The sequence below is a fragment of the Megalops cyprinoides genome, chromosome 9 (assembly GCF_013368585.1).
Source record: "Megalops cyprinoides isolate fMegCyp1 chromosome 9, fMegCyp1.pri, whole genome shotgun sequence".
Taxonomy (NCBI): domain Eukaryota; kingdom Metazoa; phylum Chordata; class Actinopteri; order Elopiformes; family Megalopidae; genus Megalops; species Megalops cyprinoides.
In genome coordinates, this window is record NC_050591.1 from 33250099 (window position 1) to 33272319 (window position 22221).

General features: G+C 42.3%; 1 protein-coding gene across 3 annotated transcripts in view; it reads right to left on the bottom strand.

The window, feature by feature from the left end:
* LOC118783096 (calcium/calmodulin-dependent protein kinase kinase 1-like) overlaps nucleotides 1-22221 on the bottom strand; it is a 33770-nt gene that overhangs the window by 11181 nt on the left and 368 nt on the right. The window contains exons 1-10 of one of the 3 annotated variants that reach the window (XM_036536794.1): nucleotides 22030-22054; nucleotides 9094-9491; nucleotides 7585-7632; nucleotides 6599-6652; nucleotides 5851-5902; nucleotides 5507-5640; nucleotides 4251-4287; nucleotides 3296-3317; nucleotides 2180-2268; nucleotides 477-676 (exon numbers count right to left, since the gene is read on the bottom strand). In XM_036536794.1, the coding sequence (XP_036392687.1) occupies nucleotides 477-676; nucleotides 2180-2268; nucleotides 3296-3317; nucleotides 4251-4287; nucleotides 5507-5640; nucleotides 5851-5902; nucleotides 6599-6652; nucleotides 7585-7632; nucleotides 9094-9378 (921 nt within the window). In that variant the 5' untranslated portion in view covers nucleotides 9379-9491; nucleotides 22030-22054. Of the gene's footprint in view, nucleotides 1-476; nucleotides 677-2179; nucleotides 2269-3295; nucleotides 3318-4250; nucleotides 4288-5506; nucleotides 5641-5850; nucleotides 5903-6598; nucleotides 6653-7584; nucleotides 7633-9093; nucleotides 9549-22029; nucleotides 22055-22221 lie in introns of those variants that run through there. The other 2 variants (XM_036536793.1, XM_036536792.1) reach the window with 2 other exon arrangements.

Below are 22221 nucleotides of genomic sequence, written 5' to 3' on the forward strand. Positions count from 1 at the left end.
TGGCTTCAATGAGCATTTTTTTTAATCATATTTAGGGAGTGCTGCACAGCATTATTAATATCAATTAATATGTGAAAAAAACATTGACAAATATTTATCAGTTGTTCAGTTGGCACCGTACTTAAACCGTGCTATATCAATGGTTTACTAATGACACCTCATCATTATTCAGTGTTGTGGAGCTGGCAGACATAGCTTCACATCTCAAACTATGAGTGCACAGTTCTTACATAACCCCAGACCAATCAACAGCGCTACAGTATAAGATTAAAAGCAACGCATGCACAGCTACCCTAACAATTAAAGTCAGTAATGGCTATTTTATTTCCATCACCATTAGTACCATGCTGTCTGTTTTCAGTATCTATCACATCAGGGGCCTGCAATGTGTAATCGTCTTTATTGCTGTTTTCCCTCAGTATTACTTGAAATTTTGCTTGCAGTGAGCTGGAGGGACGCTAGGGGGCGCCACTCACCTTCCCACTGAAATTCTGGCAATCGTCAGACAGGGTCTCAGGGGCCATGAAGGCAGGCGTCCCAGCCGTGCTGGACAGGAGCGCATCGTTCCCCTCGAACACGTTACTGACCCCAAAGTCCGCTATCTTGACATGGCCATCGTCACCCAGGAGCAGGTTCGAGGGTTTGATGTCGCGATGGATGATCTTCTGATAGTGCACTTGAGAGGAGGAGAGAGGGAGGAAGGTTGCAAAGCAGGCCCTGACGACATCCGTCACTTTCACTCAGGGCCAAATTTAAAAACATCAATCCATTACAGTGGGTCAGTTCAAGACCCTTTTCTACGCCACGAAGTTGTGTTCGAGAGCTGGTGGAAAGGCTACCTTTGCCTTTTGTCTGATTACACAAGCAGCACTTTTGTCCTCAAGAGCCCCAATTTATATCACCACTGGAGAGCAGAGGCTAGGAACCCAAAGATAGCCTGGAAATTATACCCTTGGCAACAAAAGGTTTTCAACCTCTGTTATAAAGTATTGTAACTCACCAGAGTGTGAGTGTTTTACCTCTGCTGTAGATTTCTTTTAAATATCACGGACCAAGAGCCATGTGAATATAAACCAAGAAACTTTGAAATGGGTAAATTAATAAATAAGCAATTAAATAAGTAATTGCTTAGCAACAAAAGGCTTTGATGAAGACCAACTATTTGATTTCTCCTACTGCAAGATCATTCCATCCATTCCATTCAGTAAATACCCATCAGTTCCTCAGAAGTCTAAAATTATTGCCTATACTGTATGTTATATGCATTCCAAACCAATAATCCATATCATTGTATGCCCATACTTAACTTTAGAATTGCTCATGAGGGAACATGAGTTTCTTTTTTCCTTTTTCTGATCCTTTTGTAATTTTTTCTTTTCTTTTTAACTTTCATTCTTCCTCCTGCATTTTAGGACTAGAGCTAGAAACTCACTTTGTCTTAAAGGAACTTGATAATTGCATGGCATAATGTTACCAAAGTTAAATTGCATTTGTGCCCATCAAATGGGCTAATTAGCAACAATACCAACACATTGAACTATTGATCAGATGGGTTCCCGCGGCAATTAGCCAACATAAAAATAACTGCTGCCTGACTCTGAAATGCACGCTAATTAAAAGTTGCACAAGGCCTTTGCCAAACAAAAGAGGGGGCTGGGAGAAATGTGCTAAGCAGGCATGACAAGCTGCTCACAGAAACATCAAACCCAGCAGAAAACAGCCTCTTGCTGTCTCAAAGCTGCCTCACTTGAACACATGATGGAATTTGCTGTACATATTTTCAACACATTTACACCTACAAAACCAATTAAATATCAGCCTGATTAATCTAATAGGAAACATGCATTCAAAGACATTTTGATCTAAAGACCAAACTTTTGACTGGTACTGTAGTTACATAAAGATACTGTTTGGTCACATTCAACTTCCTAGGATGTTTGTCGATTCGTGAGGTGAGAGAAACGCCCAATTAAAGCATAGTTTAGAGACTCACCTCGAGCAGGGGAATCTGTTCACTCCATTCGGTCGTTTGAAACACAACACACCTGCTCTATTTTTTCCTGCAGCCCTTCTACTGAGTACCTGCCTCCAGGTGCTCAGTCGCTGCTAATCACCCCGGCCTCCCCTCACTCTGACGCCCCCTCTCTCCACAGAGGGGACGGGGCGCGGCCACACTCACAGTATTCGATGCCCAGCACGATGTCCCTGAAGTAGAAGCGGGCCTGCTCCTCAGTGAAGGGGTTGTCAGTGGGCACCTCCATCACCGGGCTGCAGTGCAGGGAGAATAGAGGCAGAGCAGGTCAAAAGGTGTAGTCAGTGCAAACACTGTGCCTACACCACTATAGACAGTTACAGCTTAACTGCTCATCTCAGCAATGTTGTGCAGCTTGAGGATTTCTTACCAGACTACCTACTACTGATTTATTTCCTGCAGTTTTGTACCTGTGCCCTTATTTGTGTGATGTACCACGGTGGCCTAACAAGGTGCTCTGCAATAAGAGCATCCACAAAAATGAATCAATAACAATAATAGTGTAAAAATTAAAACTGTTTTTAAAAATGTCTTTTCTGATTAATCAGGTTAAACGAGCTGGTATACTGAATGGATGTTGTTGATTAGTTTTGCCTTGATGTTGATATTCTGGGATAGTTGAGAGGTATCTAAAGAGTAGTTGAGAGAGAGGGTTCGGAAATGGCTGCTCTGTGCATTCCGGCGTTCTCCTTACAATCTATTTCTACTGCCAGTAAAATGTGAGTTCAGTTTTATGCTGCAAGCATTTACTGTGTCTCACAGCTCTGTCCCTGAAAGAAAAATTTTCAGCCTTTCTCATACATTCTGTTATTATTAAAGATTTTAAAATGTGGATGATACAGGTCTGAAACATGGGTCTTTTAATCTGTGCAAGTGCACAAAGTTCCAATCTATTACTCTCATAAAGACAGTTTTGAATTAATCAGCAGGGGGGATCATCTTACAGTAATAATCCTGAGATTTAATAATCCTTTGATCCTTCTGTTTATTAGATGAGTGGATTAGCTGTAAGTGTACATTAAATAGGAAATTCCCCAATTCCCTGTCCCTGGAAATATTCCACAGAAATCAGGAACTATATTTCTAAAATTAAACCTTGAAAACTACTCCTACTACTACAGTTTGCAGGAAACTCACACAGACTACGCTCTGAGTGGGAGGTGAACCAAGGTCAGCAAAAACCAATTAATCATCACGTAAAAGTATACCCACACAACTCATCCATAAATCATAACAATTTATAAAAAAAGGACCCATACTCACCCTTTCTGCATTAACTCAAACGCTACAGAAAATAGAGAGAGAAAACAGAGAAAATGAATCATAAATTGACTGAAATAAAGTGCTGTAAATAAATTAGGCCATGCCTCTGTCAGCCTCCTTTGAGAAACTCTCTGTAGCTCTACAGCCCGTTGAGACAGTGTTTTCAAGCCTGGGCCTGTGTGAAGGCTGTACGCTGCTGTTCTCTCCTACAAAGTTCTTAATTGGTCAGACTTGACCTCATCTGACAGAAGTCCCCATACAGATAAATAATAGACTGAGAATGATTTTACACAATATATTTTTAGCTCAATCAATATGTTGTAAATATTTAAATTATTTCCGTTTTGATATATTGCGATATATTTCTGCTTTATACATTATGTACATTACAAATATATTATAAAGCGGTGATGTTCTTCTTAGTGGAGAAAGTACGAAGCACCTAGAATTTGGGATGTGAGGAGCTCTGAGAATCTTGCAAACACATCAACAATGTGCAACTGTTCTTACGTGTTCAAGTAAACACGAACATGCACCTCAAAGTTTTCTTTCTATACGCGCATAACCGTTTCGGCTTTCAATGCAGAGGCAGTTCTGCTGCTTGTCATCTTCACATACATTTACATTTACATTTATTCATTTAGCAGACGCTTTTATCCAAAGCGACTTACATAGGTTACAGTTCTTTACAATGTTATCCATTTATACAGCTGGATATTTACTGAGGCAATTGTAGGTTAAGTACCTTGCCCAAGGGTACAGCAGCAGTGTCCCAGCGGGGATCGAACCGGCAACCTTTTCGGTTACGAGTCCTGCTCCTTAACCACTATGCTACACTGCCACTATGCTACACTGCCGCCCCATACATTAATGGGTGTGTTGATCAGGTAAATTTGAGAGACCAGATTGCTTACACTGGTAGGTAGGTAAAACAGGACAGGCAGAGGTGACATACCCATATGAAGGTTTTCGTCAGCAGGATCATCGAGAACCTGTTATAACAAAATGATAAATTTAACAACAGCAGCTGTGCTATTTGTCAAGAGTAACTTGCGTTCCTGGAACATCATTTCTTGAATTTTACATGAATTAATTTGGCTGGTGAACAACAGATATTTGGTAATATAGTTCAAACGCAGCTCAAACCTGCACCCTGTGGCTTACAAGCCCAGTTCCTTTACCACTGTATCAGTCACACCAAATATTTGCTGAAGAAATATATGGAACTGCTGTGGGAGGTGGTTAGGAATGGTCGTCCTTCTCTTCACTTAGTGACTGCAGGAGTCCCAAGCGGAGCAACAGTGCTTATCATCCTAACACGAGTGACGGCTGTGTGAAAAATAGCTGTGAATACTATGTGACAGGTGGCCATTCCTTTCCCCACAGCCCACAAATTCCTGGGAAGGGGTGGGTTTGCGTCATTCCACAGTGACACTTGGAGACGTATTCTCCACACCACAGGGGATCCAGAGGGCTTTTTTTCATGGCCAGCTTGTATTACACTGACATGTGTCACAACATGACACTCAGGTAATGCAATCAGGTTGTACCCTTTCCGTGCAGGATATTGCATCACAATACCCCACCTGTCCAATCAAAGTCTTTCGGAACACTGGTGAGCTGACAGCCCAAGCTAACATTCACAACAATTTTCCCACTGTATGTCCCACTGTCCAGACATGGACATGGATGGAAAAAGTGTCCCTTTTAAGGAAGGTTTTTTTCTCATAAGAGGACCCACACAGTGAGAAAACTGGGAATTCACCTGCAGAATTTCATCGGCACTTCCAGAGAGGGAATTGCCATTGCATGTTTTTCTGCTTTAAATGCAGTGCCATCATCACTTGTGCCTTTCACAGCTTCACCGAGCACTGAACAAAAGGTGATAATTCTCAGATTGCCTGATGCATTTTAAAGCAGGATTTCCTTCAGGCTTGGTATGTTTAACAGGTTGTAAATCGAGACAAGGCAATTATAATCTCCTTACACTTCCCCAAAGAGTAAAATCATGACCACCGCCTTTGAGGTGTCAAACGGTGCTCTAAAATTTCTGCTGTCATTTTTAATCTATATTTTCAAGTCCCAATGTCACGGGAGACAGATGACATTGAAGGCTGGATTTTTGTGACTAACATGAACATAAATGCCTTAAACTGGCTGACATGGGATGGGATGACCTCCTCTGAATGCGGCATGGTAGCTCAGCCTCACCTCCACCAGTTTAACGATGTTCAGGTGGTCCAGTTTCTTGAGGATGGCGATCTCTTGGTAGACCCTGTCCAGAGGACCCATGACCTTTGATTGGTCCCCCTGGTTCAGCTGGGATCCTCTGGGTGGGGGCCGACCTACAGACAACCAATCAGAGGCTCCTCACTGCAGCTTTCACAGAGCACATCAGAATTCAGGACATGATCGTGATGCACACTGACAGGCAGAGATCTGGCAGTGAAGGCGCCCATGGAATCCAAAACAAATTCAAAACACTTCAAACTCGACAGTGAAACTAATGCAGCCCGATTTCCATTCTGCAAAAAAAGCAAGAAAAGTGAACTTACGTGGGAAGCCATACTGCTTCATCATCCTCTTCTTGGAAACTACTTTCATGGCCTGAAAAAGGAGAAATACAATGATGTATAGTTGGCTAACGTATAATTACAACATTCACGATTTCTTCTTTTTTACATCACATTTTTTTTTAAACTGTCAGGGAAATGCACTGGTAGTACACTGCTGTTGTACCTTTGGGAAAGATAATTAACCCAGATTACCTCAGTAGTCAATATACATATACATGTAGGATAATATCCAAGCATATAAACTGTAAGTTGGTCTGGATAAAAAGATAAAATATTTTCCTAAGGAAAATGTAATGTAACTGTAATTTAACTGTAGCAGATATCAAATTAGACTATTTTATGGCTAATCCAATTATTGTCAACCTGTGAAGCCTCGCTATGAAGCTCTCACTTCAAAACCTGAAACATAACATTTGTTCTGCTTTTTTTTTATCTTATTTTCAACTCACACAGCCTCATCAACTGCAGCATTACTGTCTGAGGGTTACTTCGTGACACAACACGGGGTCCCCTTTGCTGAACGAGGTAATTGGGGGATCTCTGAAGGCTGAGAGCCCACAGGGTCGGGCCTGAAGGGCGAACAGTGGTGCATGATGGGACAGAGTGCATGAGAGAGCCTTAGGAGGAACGGCCAGGGGGTAGGGAGTGGAGGGGGGGTGCGGGGGGGACACACTCGCTTAGTGGAGTCTGACTTGGGAGAACACGGATGGCCTATGGTGGTGCTTACGTAATACTTGTCGTCGTCTTCATTGTAAGCCAGTTTCACCACCCCGTATGAACCCTGGGAGAGACACAGAAAGCAGGAACATTACGTTCTGAGGGACCCCCCGTGCGGGCATGACCGTACCCTATGACCCATGACCGTACTCTATCTCTAAAGTAAAGATAATGAAAAATTAACACCCACTCATCTGTTCACCGCGTGAAGTTTGCAGTATAAACCGAAATGTGGGAGGACACAGTTTTTCTCAACTGAATTTAACAAAAATCGAAAAGCGAAATCAAGGAACACAAAATTCCCCAGGCAACAGAAACACGTACAAATAGGCTGGGATGGGTGAACAGTTAGGACTAGGTCAGGTATAATATAACAGCCCCTGTACAGACAGGATGGCAGACAGTGCAAAAAGGTGTAGAGGCATGTCAGCAATAATGTCCTTGTATATTTGAAAGGTCTTTCAATAAGCACTAACATGTAAGAACAGAGAATCAAAGCGATCAGCACAGTGGGTAAAGTGAATTGGTACTGCACCTCTTGAGAGACCACAAGAAACAAACAGCACTGGGTACATCTGATGGGACTTTTAACCAACAAAATATTCTGCTCTTTTGATTTTTTTTTCTCACAAACAATATCATTCATCAAAATGGCAGTAAAATAAGAAAACATTTATTTGAACATGGAATCATTAAACAATATGACGCTTATCCTAAGCCACACTTTATTTCAAGACAAAAGATCTTGTAATCTTCTAATTAATTTAATGCAAAGTGAACACAAATAGATGGAGTGTGTGTGCAGGGATGCCTAAATGAAGGAGGAGATTCTGTGTACGTATGTTTGCCTGTGTGTGTGTGTGTGCGTGTGTATGTGTGTGTGTGTGTGTGTGTGTGTGTGCACGTGTGTGTGTGTGCATGTGCGTGTATGTGTGTATGCGTGTGTGTGTGCATGTGCGTGTATGTGTGTATGTGTGTGTGTGTGTGTGTGTCTACCTTTCCGATTTCACTCTTCAGTTTGTATTGGTTCAGCTGGATACAGTCCTGTGAAAAGCAGAAATATCTGTGAGACACCTACATACAAGAGAAATGAACACTAATGGGTGACCTCTGCGCATTCATCTCCACTGGACATGCTGCGTATAGAATAGCTAAGCTTCACAAATTCACCAAAGACTTCAATTACATGGCAGCTGGGAAAGTGAAAACTTTTAATGTTGCACGCCATGCACATGCCATGTCAGAAATCTGAATAACCTGATGGGCTTGTGAATGGTATATTCCCTCTACAGTATATGTCTTTGAAGGCTTTGGCTTATACAGCAAATGCCTTTGGGCCCTTTGTAGCTGTTTGTAATATTTATGAAATATACAGAACCATGCTGGTATGATAACAAAAGCGAAAGGTAGAGTTTAAACTAAGCTGTACACAGAATGATAAAATGTAATGTAGCATTAGCATCTAAATGGGGGAAAACCAACTGAGGACACTGGATCGTAACATCAAAAGGAAATAATTCAGTAATACAGCTGCAGGCATGCTACCTGTATGATATGTACCTTGTATTACCCTGAAACTAGAAAAATATATGATTCCCTACAGATTATTCAGTTGCTTTTAATCTTTTATTAAGGCTTGGGGGTTTGTTCTGGTTCTTTTTTTTCCAGACTGACAGTGTGAGCTACAGAAAACATACTTACAACCATTACTGCATATCATTTCCTGTGTTTACTCCAAAAGCATTTACACTGCCTCGTAATATACAGAGATTTTTCAGCATTTCTGCTACTGTGAAAAGAGGCAATGGCTACAGAATATTGTGGGGGAAAAAAATATGAACATTACACCATTCTGCACAAATTCGTGGGGCCATTCAACTCAAAAGCACCGTTATAAAACACATTTGACGTCTGGAAGTCTGGAAACTTTTTTCATTTTTTCAAAAATGCAAGCATGCATTGTCCAATGTGCACCTAAAAAGGTAAAAAGTAAGACTGAAAATAATCAAGCTGAGGTCGCATCGTACAACCTTCTGGTCACAAACTGAGCTCCCTAACCACTACATTGTATTATATTATGTATATTTACTTAACTAGCACTCTTATCCAAGCAACTTGGGCAATAGTATAGCATAATGATAAGGAGCGGGGCTCATAATTGTAAAATTACTGGTTTCATTCCCCACAGGGACACTGCTGTTGTACCCTTGGGCAAGGCGCTTAACCCACAATTGCCTCAGTAAATATCCAGCTGTATAAATGGACAACATGTAAAAAGTGTTACCTACGTAAGTCAATCTCCATAAGAGTGTCTGCTAAAATGACAATAACGTAATGTAATGCAATTTACATGGCCTACATTGCTTTATACTGCTGCATTGTTATGTCAGCCAGGTTAAGGGCCTTGTCCAAGGAAACAACAGCAGTGCACCACGAGAGAATCAGACCTCCTTTGTGTTACAGGGCCAACACAGTGCACTGCTGTCCCCAGCCCCCTCCGCTCACCTGGGCGTCGGAGATGGACACGCGTTTGGACTCGATGGTGGGCCTGCGGGCCACTCTGGCGGTGACGGCTCCGCCGGCTCCCTGGTAGGTCCCGCGCTCCTGCAGGGACAGCTTCCTGTCGGTGAGGCGGAGCCGCTGGGACGTCCCGTTCTTCACCCCGTTGGCCTTGCGGCCGTTGAGCTGGCTCCCCCTGTCGCCTGACACCGTCATGGCCGACACCATGTCCTCCAGCTCGGCGTGGTGCTCGGGGTCCAGCTCGGCCGCGGTCCCTCGCTCGGAGCTCATGACCTTCAGTGCGCGGGGAGGGAGCCGGGCTGGACCAATGAGGGGCTTCCGGGAGAACACATCAACGGCACGGAGGTCTGCTCGCTCCTGGGATCAGTGTTACCTCCACACAGCTGCCGCGGAAGAGGGGAAGCGGAAATAAGCACTGATCCCAGAACAGACCTGAGCAGCTGCATGCAGAAAGGAAAACATGAAAAAGGATAGCATACCGAACATATTTCACATATTTGAACATATTTAACATATTTGAAAATAGACTAAAACATAAATTAGAGTGAATAGTAGTGCTCTTAGTATTAGCATTAGAACTGGTGTATTCTCAGCTGACAACCTTTATCCGGGAAAACCTCACAACACACCTTATATTTTCATGCTTTATCCATTTACACAGTTGGACCTCACTCAAAGGTACAACAGCCGTGGGCTTCATCTTATTCAAGCATGCAACCCTGAGGTGAAAATACAGTTCTCCATACATGACCATCTACATAATCTTCTCAGAGGCAACCTGTGAGGAACTAGCCTGGCTCAACATTGAGAGGTTTCCTGAAGTTATTCAATCAGGCTCAACCCGAAAGCAGCATCCACATATTGACAACGTGGAAACATCATTAAACTATAATGCATGTTCTTTCTGACATATTAAATAACATACCATTCCTCCCATATATATTTTAGATTCTTCAAAATATATAAGATAATTTTGATCTGTTTATAACATATTTTTGGTCACTGCATAATTCCATTTGGGTTATTTCATTGTTGTGATGGTTTTACTATCATTCTAAAATGTGGAAAATAGTAAAAATCAAGAACAAGAAGTGTGTAGAAACTTTTGACTGGTACTGTATATCCCCCTACACACAAAAAAATAAAAACTACAGGAACCAACTCATTAACATTTACATTTATTCATTTGGCAGATGCTTTTATCCAAAGCGACTTACATGGGTTACAGTTCTTTACAAAGTTGTCCATTTATACAGCTGGATATTTACTGAGGCAACTGTGGGTTAAGAACCTTGCCCAAGGGTACAGCAGCAGTGTCCCAGCGGGGACTGAACCGGCAACCTTTCGGTTACAAGTCCTGCTCCTTAACCACTGTGGTACACTGCCGCCCTCAAGCCTCTCCTAACTCATTCCCACCAATACCATCCTGTTAGGCGGACTGGGCTTGGTTGGCACATGAAAGAGAGACCTTCAATTCAGTGACCAGGTTTCCCATGAAGTTGTACTGGTGAGCCATAAATGGGCACCATTCACTTTGAATCCAGTGTAAATCCAATTCCCGCCATGTAGCGCCCAGGTTCCATGCTATAAAAAAAGTGCTCTCTCTCTAAAGGGGTGTTAAAAGGATGCTCTGAGTCACCACGGTCATCAAAGATCAATTCCTGGAATAGCAGCGACATTATGCCAAGTGTCCCAGCTATTCCCACCCCACTGCACAGTTAATTGTTAATTGTCTTATGTAATGCTCTGAATTAGCCTACCATAAGGATCATTACGGACACTTCCAGTCCACACCACTTTTTTTCCTAAACAAATTGCAATGAAGACCGGCCAGACATGGCTACCTGAATGGTATATATTTGCCTTGCCTTGTCTTTGCCCTGAGCTGAAGGGACAGCTAACATGATAAAACTGCATACATTATCTATTCAGAAGTAACCTGTAATGAACTAGTCTGAACTGGAACTTTCTCAATGCAGACTTTTGGTTCTCAACTGGTCTCTCTGAGAGCCATGCCTGAAGGCAGCAACCACTGACGGAAGATCAGAACAACTATCACAAACTATAATGATCTATTTTATATTCTTTCTAATTTGTGAAATAACATAATCAATCCTTAATTTCAGAGGGCCAGATGGGAACAAGGCTGCGTGGCATCGGGAGAAACTGGCCGCTAGGCTATTGACGCATTTTGCTCCAAGTTTCTTTTCCCCATGGTAACCACACATACGCCACGGGCAGTGCTGACCACACATCTCCTGTTTATATGTGCTGTAAGCATGTTTTTTTCTCTGTGACTCATGTAGCCTGCGGACAGATTGGGGCCCACTTACTTCCAGAATCATCAGAATGATATATGTCACACAGAGCACTTCAAAACGATTAACTAGGGTTCAGCTCAATACTGAATGCAGCACTAAATAACACATTCCAACACCGAAACAAATACCAAACTGGGCACGTTTTATAAATGCAAACATAACATGTGCAGTCAAAAACTGCATTTATACATTTTGCATTTTACTAAAAATAAAACACAAAATGTATTTTAAAAAGTAAAATTAAGAATAATGGCGTAATTCCTGTCACCAGAATGTTTGTCCTTGTTACTAGAATATTTGTCATTACTGCCAGTAATGTGTTGTTGTAATGTGTTGCCTTGTGCCTGTCAAATGTTTTCATTAATAGTGAAGCCGTGTATTGTTTTTTCACCATGGGAATTTGTCTTGTCCCTTTATTGCAGTCACATCCTTCCACTGTGAAATATTGCCACAATGGGCGTCATTTGCTTTTTAATTTTCCCCATAAAATCAATTCACTGCTGCAGTTAACATAACCAAAATATAACCACCAACGGGCTGCACAACAGATTTAGCAAAATAGTTCAAGTCACAATAATTTCCTACCTAAGGCAGGAAAGATTTAGGTTCAGCTCACTGAATCCTTTCTTTGGTGCATCCTCACAATAGACACTGTTGGAGACTTCTACAGTTTTAAAGAAGAGAATTCCCACTTGTGCCAAAACAGCATATGATATAAAATCTACACATTATTGAATGAGGGAAGGATACCCTAAAATTAAAACATTTCAGAGAGTCTATAGGTTTTGCACATTTGGCCAGGCAATGGACACACCTAGGAGCAAGGTATTTCATCTCAGGTACACCAGTGATGATCCACAGGGCGTAAAAATTGTAACACAGAAAGCATTGCAAGTGGCCCTGTGTGTTTCTGCAGTGTAAATACATGTGACAGACGAATGACAGACAGCCCCATTTAATGTACATTACTCTTCAATACATGAGGTAAATCATTACTTGCATCTTAATCATGACAAAAAAGGCATTTGGCATTGGAGGTGGTGCAAATTCCAACATAACATGCCATAAGGAGAAGTGGTTCAACATGTTCATGCCACATCTCCTATGAATGCCATTCACTGTGACAACACTTCACATTTGAATGTTATTTGTGCTGAAGGTTGATATTGAGAAGTGAAAGGCCTGGGCTCTCTGCAGAGCAGACTTTAATTGATGCAGGACAGCCACAGCAGCCGGGCGAGGCTGTCTGGTGTGAATGCCCCCCTGAGTCGTGTAGCTCCGCCCCTCTCAGAAGAGCAGCCTCCTGGGAATGTTGTCTTTCTGCACACCACTGGATTGCGGCGATTGGTCCCTCTGAATAGACATGGCAGCACACAGCTGTTTGCTGCCAACTATCATGGCTTTGGATCAGTGTCACAGTCAGAATTACCACCCGTGTGAAGAGTGAAATTAAACCAGGAATGCCTTAGCAGTTCACACACACATTTGTGAGACTTTCAGGAGGAAAAGTTGTGAAATTAATGCATTCTGTCACTTAACTGTGGAATACCTCACAAAACAAATGTAGAGTATGTTACAAAAAATTACATTCATATAGTAATATATTCAGCTATGGACAAGCAATTATACATTTAAACCCATTCCAAAAACAACAGCAAACTATTTATTCCGCTTGTTAAGCAACACTTGATTGCCAACTCTTATGTAACGCAGAAAAGCGACAAAATTAGCTTGAAAGGCAAAATACTCCACTACAAGGTACAACAGAACTGAAATAATTAAATAATAATGCTAAGAAGATGACATCCATAAAAACAAAATCAGTCTGTTCATATTCCAATGTGTACCAGCGGACTGAGATTTCACTGATCCGAGAAAGAACTTTGAACAACCAAAGATGAATATCCCTTACAAAGCTCACTCCGGTCTGCTTTTAAGCTAGCAAACTACTGAGGCAACAACTGGAAACACAGATCTGGATAACAACGGACCCAAAGTTTGACTTACATGCAGCAGAAGGGAGCTAAGCGGCTGTGCTGTCTGCATGTTCCGGCCAGCAGAGCCCTGACTGACTGAATCCCTCTGTGCGCTCTTAGCCCGGGAGTCTCTCCCTGAGCCGGGCAGCTCTGAGATCACACAGGCCCCGGGAGGGATTAGCCTCAGCCACATTTAGCCCTGTGCGGCTTTATCCACAGCGAGCCAGGGTGTTTACGTGGACAATTCAGAGGGCACCCAGGCTAAGCCGGAGCACTGGTGAGTCAGGAGCAACAGTGAGGACTGGATCCCAGACAAAACCGGTACAGCTTGGTATAACCTCCTTGAGGCAAAGGCACCAGAGCAGGCTATGTGCCCTCATCAGGCTACCCCAACAGAAAGGTTTATTTTTTTCATGAGCTAGACCTGGGAGAGGGCAGGCAGCATTCAGCAGGTCCAACACGTCCAGGGGATGGATTAATTCCATCCGCCGTCTTGGGGTGCTACTTTTTAAATATCCTTTTTTTATCACCTGGCAAAGTGGCTGAAAGGGTTATGTAACCCCAGTCACTTTGTCTGGCAACAGGCAACATCAGGTTGTTTCCACCCTCAGAGCACGTCACCACTGGTCATTAAAGACCATGGAAAACAGGACAGGGAGGACGGCTGGACGCTGAGAGCAGAACCGTTCACCTGCTGTCCACATTTTACTGTAACCGAACAGGTAATCTGCTAATGATGCTGACACCTGGTGATTAATAACTCTGCTCTAAGGCCCTGTTCACACCTGGCTTTAACACACCCTGTTCACACCTGGCATTAAACATGCTCTGTTCACACCTGGCTTTAACATGCCCTGTTCATACCTGGCTTTAACGTGCCCTGTTCACACCTGGCTTTAACGTGCCCTGTTCACACCTGGCTTTAACATGCCCTGTTCATACCTGGCATTAACGTGCCCTGTTCACACCTGGCTTTAACGTGCCCTGTTCACAACTGGCATTAACATGCCCATCACCCAAGGCGCGTTTTAATGCCAGGTGTGAACAGGGCCTAAGAGCTTCACAGAGCACAATCAGAAATGAGCGTGAGGAACTGAGAAGCCTTAGTCTTATTTACCTGAGATACAAAAGTTAGGTATACAAACAAAAAAAAACTAAATATTTGATTTTTGATTTTGAAAATCATTTTATGACTTTTTTTTTCCTACTATTACAATTATGATCTTGTCATCAAAAATGCTTCCTTTCGACACAAGCCTGTGAAATGTTTCCTTAAGACACAAGCCTTTTTACATTTACCCTACAGACGCCACTTGACTTGTGTTACATAAGCGCATATCCAGGAAAATCCAATTAAAGAGGGAAGGTGTTGTGCACACAGTGGAAGAGGGGAATGTGAGGGGCAGAAGCACGCAGTCACGGTGAAATCAGACCGCTCGTTCCCATGTAAACAAAACAGAGAGAGGGCTACCTTTGTCAACATACCCTGAGCAAACACACTGCTACCTGGCTGAAAAACACCTCACCTGGATGCGTTTACTGTCATTACTCCTGTACACTGGTATGATGCATTAGTTGGTCAGACCTTCACCAGATTTATGGACATTTCCAGCAACCTAATTACAACAGTAGCTAGTTTTCCAACTTGCTAACTACATTTAATCATTGAATGCCTGTAGCTGGTAGGTTAGTCTAGCTAATTAATCTGAATATTTTATTTAAATTCTGCAACAAGTGAATTGCTGTACTTTAAAAGTCCTTGTAAAAACTACTGAGCATTAGTATATATATATATATATATATAATGTCCTTGTTGGAGTTGCCTATCCATAAGCTGTTTTCATCTCATCCTTAAAGTCATACTATTGTGTCTAGTTTTGCCGACTTCCTTACAGCACCAATATACAACAACATTAATCATTCTCCATTCAAAAGACAGCAATCACATAAATCTGCCAACTGTTTGCGAATTGTGGTTGTGACCATTAACCAGCTATCTGTCTCTGCCAGCGATACATAATGCATCCCTAATGACAATGCTATCTGAAACATACTTCCGATGCCCACCAGCATTTAACAATGCTGTCTTGCTTATCTCTGTCTCATACGCACACACACAGCCCCCTTACTTTCTGGAGGCACCAGCTGTTAATGATCTTGCACTGCACAGATACGCTGTGACCTGTTTGGATACAAAGGGAAACCTATCAGATGGTTATAAGCAGGCCAGGGACCAGGTTAGATGTTGCAACAGTCTGTGGCAAAGCTGTCGGAGAGACGTTTACTGGAGACACTGGACACCGGAGGCTGATGTTACACAAAGAGTACCGATCTGGATACTTAGCCACTGCTTGTCCAACTTTTTTGGTCTAATCTTATATTCTTTCTTGTCCTTTCTAGCATTACAGGACAGACACAGCTATCATTGCATTACATTGCACTATTGGCATTTAGCAGACACTCTTATCCAGAGAAATTTACACAGGGTACAATTTTTACATATTATCCATTTATACAGCTGGATGTTTTACTGAGGCAATTCTGGGTTAAGTACCTTGCCCAAGGGCACAGCAGCAGCACCGCAGCAGGGAATCGAACCTGCAACCTTTTGGTTACAAACCCTGCTCCTTACCTCTGTGCTACACTGCTGCCCGGTTTGTCTTTTTCTTTTTTTTTTCATTAGCATTATCACATTAATCCCAAAAAATAAGCAGTTGTAAACTGCTCACCTCTAACCAGGACTAATACAAACAACTGGTAATGACAAGTTTTTTGCGGGCAAGTATGGGATAAAAAGTTTACCCTTGGTTAGAAAAACATTGGAATTGGATGCAGGCTGAGCCCTATGGCCCAGGTTCAAAACAGCCATGTCATTTGCCAACAATGACCAGGATCTCACAGTGACAGAAGAAACTGGCTTTGTTCCACCAGAGAGGGGAGTGTGTCAGCCATCAGACCATTCTTGGCAGTCATTGGAGTTGCTCGGATGACATCGGTGCCGTACTGCCTATCCTCCAATGAGGGCTCACTACACTGTAGTATGCTGTGTGAATTGTAGTGTGAATAACAGCAGGATTGGCATGCAGATATATAAACAGCAATGCCAAAACCGGGTTGGATAAAGGGAAAAAATCTTCAGTAAGCTTTAGTTTTAGCTTTTGTTTTCTTCAGTAATGCTGTTAAAGAAATCGCTGCAGTGAAAACAGGAGCACAACTGTTCACACAAGACAAAGATTTTGGATTTTTTTATATGAAAACACATTCATGATTTAACTCATATAATGAAAAATTTATTCACACGTGAAATTATTAAAATTCCATGAAGATTCGCTGACAGCCATCAAGTTAATAATATTCACTCTATAATAGCATTCAATTAAAAACTCACACTTGAAAGTGAAGCCTTTTTTTCTCTTGTAGAGATTTATCATAATAACAGGATTAAATTTTAATCAAACCTCAAGCGGCACACAGATTATCCCAACAACATACAAGGCATCTTGCTTTGGTCTTCATCAGTGTAAATGTCAATGGCAGAGATTGTTTGTGGCACAGCAGCAAACCGGATGAATAAACAGAACCCTGAGAACCAAACCAAAAGCCATCTGGCTTCTGTGCATGCTCCCCTAAGCTTCTGAACAGGGTGGCTGGGGGTGGCTGTACCCAAATGCACGTCTGTTGGATTTCACAGCATAAAGCAGCAGAGCTGGAGGAAGTCTACATGTAGAGATATAGAAATTAGGAAACGTCTGACAAGCTTTTATTTAAAACATTAAGCAAAATGACCATACTCTGACAGGATTATTGGAATCCAGTTCTGCCTTGGCTTGGAATGGCTTTCTCACAATGACACTGACCAACTCCCACTGCAACAGTTAAAAACCCCTATAATACTATTACTGCTACAATAAATCTCATTTCCATCGACTTCCCAGATTCGCAGAGCCAATGACAATTACACCATTGTGATAAACAAAGAGAATTTAAAATCTGCCAGGAGTCTCCAAAGGCTCTGGTGAAAGCTGGCCATGGAAATTTTAAAGGTAAGAAAAACACAATAAACAATACAATTACAAGGGACATTTTACCATGCTTTACAAAAAGAAAAAAAAAACAGCTTTGATGTTTCAGGACTGAGCAGAATTATCACTTCCCAAACCCATTTTCTGAAGGTCAGCTGCACACAAAAAAAATTGCAACGTGAAGATTTAACAAAGGATCAACACTCAGAACAAACGCTTGGACAAAGACCACAGCAAATCCTGTTCCCTCTCAGACACACTTAATAAGAGAACCTGAGGAACTCTGATATTCTTTGCTTGGATATCAGAGAGCAGACATACTCATACAGGGGCTTGCTTAAGATGTCACATGTCTGCCACATTGCGTTTTCACATTAAAATGCACGGTTTTAAATTAGCTTCTTCAGACCACACTCTCCACAAGGTTCCACTCAGTTTCCTGCTTTTGAGCCAGATTATGTTTTACGTCAGATTTATGCAGACTGCTGTGTCTCCAGACAGAGTGTCTTTCATATTTTTCCACAGATATATAAAAAAAAAACAGAGAAAAAGCCGCCACACATTGCCGTCTTCAATTTGTTTGTGATACCCCGCACACTGCCGTCTATTGCCTCGTGCTCCTGAAGTCCAAAGGGACATTGTGTTTATTAAAAGAGCACTTCTGTGCTGGACACAAATTGCAGTGAATCGACAGGGTCTTTTCATATTCGTTTACCCGATGAGTCATATAAATCAAACCGCAGTAGTGAAACGGTGCCCTGTATGACGTTGAGTATTATTAATGGGAACAGAATGTCTTCCAGCAGAGATCCTGTAATCAAGCAAACCATAGTTGAAGGCAGAGAGGGAAGAAAAACACCTCACTGGCCTCTTAAATGTCAGAAGCAACTCATGGGTCACTAATCACTATTAACTCAAATGGTGGAGACCAGGAGACACATGTCAACCAGTGCCCGTTCTTTCCGTAAAAGGATTTCCTTCGACCAGAGATTTATTTTAAGGAAAACTTCTTGCTGTTGTTATTTTTTTCCCCCACAAGCTGTACAATACTGTGAACGATGTCATGAAACGAATAATGTTAACACTTCCATTTCCTACACGCATCACGTGTGTGTGTTGAGTGGTGGCTGGGGGTTTCAGTAATACCTTAGTAATATCAGGTAGGCAGGTTCTGTTGGCGCTTACAGGATTCATTCCAGCTGCTATTCCATTCAGGCCACAGTGCTGATAATGTGGTACATTTATTTCTGTATAACTAATAGTTATACACATCCATGGCCTTCACTCAGGTACACTTTATTTCATGCTCATTGTTCAATAGTTCTACATAACTAACAGCTGGACAGATCCACAGCCTGAACCCATGTATACTTTAACTCATGTTTATTGTGCAATAGCTGCTCATACAGACCTCATTCATGCCATCCTTATTCCATGTATGAGTCCTGCGCTACTGTTGCTTGGTATTTGTTGCGTTTTAGTATGAAAGCACTACCAAAAGCACTGGAACCGGAGTCAAATTCCTTATATGTGTAGAAACATGCTTGGCCAATGAAGTCCGATTCTGAATCTGATTCTGATATGAGTATTACTTGCAGTTGTACCGCCGTATCACAGAGAGTTAGCAACTGATTCTGATTCAGACAGAGTGTCCAGGCAAAGCAGCGAAATCGCAACAGACCTCTGTGAAACGCAGACGCACAGTGGCAGACTAGATGGCACCCCAGAGGAGGAGCTGGGACCGTACGCACAGGGATTCACAGGCTCTGACTGCAGTACACTGAGAGCCACTGCAAACACACCCAAAGGAGCAGCATGAGGACAAAACACGCGAGCTTCCCTGAGAGCACATATACAGCACATTCAAAGGAGGTACGTCTGGATGCTAACAAAAACAGAACAAGAACCCCCCCAAATGGATGATTTTCCAATTTGTCTCTATAGCACAATTTCTACCTTGTGCACAGAAAAACATAAAATGCTACAAGATTCCTCAGCCTTCTGATTATTGATTGAAAGACGCTCATGTGTAGTTACTTATCAGAAACAGTGTGGGTCTGTTTGTTGTTTTGTGTAAAACAGTTATGTATTCAACTTATTGTGATAATGATGATGATGGTGATGATGAGAAAGCACTTTCATCACAGATCACTGAGTATGTGTGTGCGTGTGTGTGTGTGTGCGTGTGTGTGTGTGTGTGTGTGTGTGTGTGCGTGTGTGTGTGCGTGTGTGTGTGTGTGTGTGTGTGTGTGTGTGCGCGTGTGTGTGTGTTGTGGCGCCTCTCATTCACCAGTGTGTGTGAGAGCATTTGGCACAGCAAGCTTTGCCACGCATCAGCTGTGCTGGACAGAGCGTGCTTTAATTAGCCAATTTACTCTGTCAGTGGTCTTCTGTGTTTAAATTACAGATTTACATTCAATTGCATCCTATTTACTAACACATTGCAATGACATGCTGCAGCATGATGTATTGATATCCATGACAGAGATGATTGCCTTGGACAGTGTACGGAATGCTGATTTTAGTGCTAATTTCAGCAGCAGTGGACCCATATTTCAGGACTCATTAGTGGATTCTGGTTCTGATCAGAATCCCACACATAGTGGCATATCGTACAATATGATCATACAACAAGGACAGTGCATTCTCTTATCCCACACCTTCCCTCCCGTCACAAAATGCGAAAGGGTAAATGAAGATCCTGAAATCACCAACTCGGCTCGGGTAAGGTGATAAAGTGGATCTCTAACAGTTCTGAGGCAGATCAGAGCTCTGTAATGAGCTTTCTTTCCACTAGACAGTCTCTGTGTACTATACATCACAGCATGGGAAACCACATGCCTGTCCTGGCACAGTTTCCTACCTGGCACATTACATCACATTGCCTTGGCAGGCTTATATTACATACTATCCATTCATAGAGATATGTGTTTATTGAGGAAATTCGGGTTAGTTATCTTGGTATAAGGGTACAACAGCAATGCCCCTCTAAAGAACTGAACCAGCAACCATTTTTGAGTCCTGCTCCTTATCAATACACAACATTACTGCTCCTCGTCCTGTCCCTGCTGCCTGGGGTAGCAGTTACAGAACCACGGCTAGCAAATTAGCAGGGTCTGAATGCATAGGGAATGTTGCAAAAGGAAATTAAACTGTGTGTGCCCTACCTGATTATGTGACATCCACAGATGTAAACTATCAAAGTTCACCACTGACATGAACCTGAATCCAGCTGATTCTTCTAGTGGCTTCACAAAAAGTTACGCCTTTGAGTGGGCGTTGGCCAAGTATTTGTGTGCAATGGATCGATACAGGGAGGAACATTTCTGTTCATGGAAATGCAGAGGTAGTGAAACAGCAGTGCAATGTGATGCAGTGGCCAAACACCAGAGGACTCAGATGCAAAAACATTAGCCTAGATCTACAGAGGTAAGGGTACAATCAAAGCAGACGGTGTGTCAGATTCTGCTCCGACTATGCCGGGCTCGCTGATGTGCTCTTTGCACCTGCTGGCTGGACAATGCTTTCAGGTGCCAATAATCAGATAGGCTGGCCACACCCTTCCATCTATCAGAGAATACACCACATTTCTTGTGCTCTGTCGGAACAGAACAGATTACTGTGGCTTTAGTGTGGAGTTGAACTGATGCCATTTCTCCTTCTGTAGGTGTGGCACATATACACAAACTGTATCAGGGGGGGGGGGGGGGGGGGGGGGGGGTAAGCACTGTAAGAGGAAGACTTCCTGGAGAGATAATCGCTCCATGTGGTGTATTATATACATTTTCAAGGCTGCAGAAAATATTCGCTGTTATCTGTCCTCAGTGTAATGTATGAATGAAACATGTTCCTACATAAAATCAGAGAACTTGAAAGTGATTATTTCTTGTTACAGTGATTGCTTCTTGTTACATATAAAATATTGTTGAGATATTTTAATTCGAACGTTCCACCGAATTGTGGAACTGACGTTTTTAACCGTCGACCCCCTGTAACGCCGTAAAGTATACAGTGCTATATAAAACTATGGAGAGAACCTCAAGTTGAAAACATCTATACCAATTTTGTTAGTCAGCTCGGCATAATTACCCTGATATTGTTACTGCAAACTGATTAACAGAAAACGAAAATAGAAAATAAAACTCGAGCTGAAAAGACAACTTATTTAAGAAATGCAACTCTCACTCATTGTTCACATGAACATCATCAGAACAGCATCAGAAGATAATGTCGTAGTTAAACCGTTCATACTGCTTTACAAAACGCTAGCAACGCAAACGTATAGCATTTTGTATATGTAGGCAGTATCTTCACGCGTGTCAAAGTGTGCTTGATCAATCGAGACCTGCCGCGTTCGCTCGCTCACACGCTGAATCGCGTACTGAGGTTTATCCGTTACTCGCATGCAGATCTGCCAGTGCATTATAACACCATGTGCTACTTGCGTATCACTACACTGACAAGTCATCAGTCTCATGTCACGTCTTAAATGCCACCTCATTCACCTGGATTAGATAACGTTATTTAGTAACAGCGCATTCACATCCTTTTTCCAAGGGTTGAAACTAAAGATACCTACAGACGAGCCGAGAACATACTCACACAGTTAAGTCCGAATGCATTTTGCCAGCCTGAATTATACTGGGCGGACTTCTTTTCCGTAACCAAATCTCCTGTTTTTATCCCGACGAACACGGACAGCTTCCTTCTCGGAACTTAGTTTTACGATATACTCCGACATAACGAAATCATGTCGCCGTTGAGGGCAACATCTGCGGTCCCGAGTATGCATAT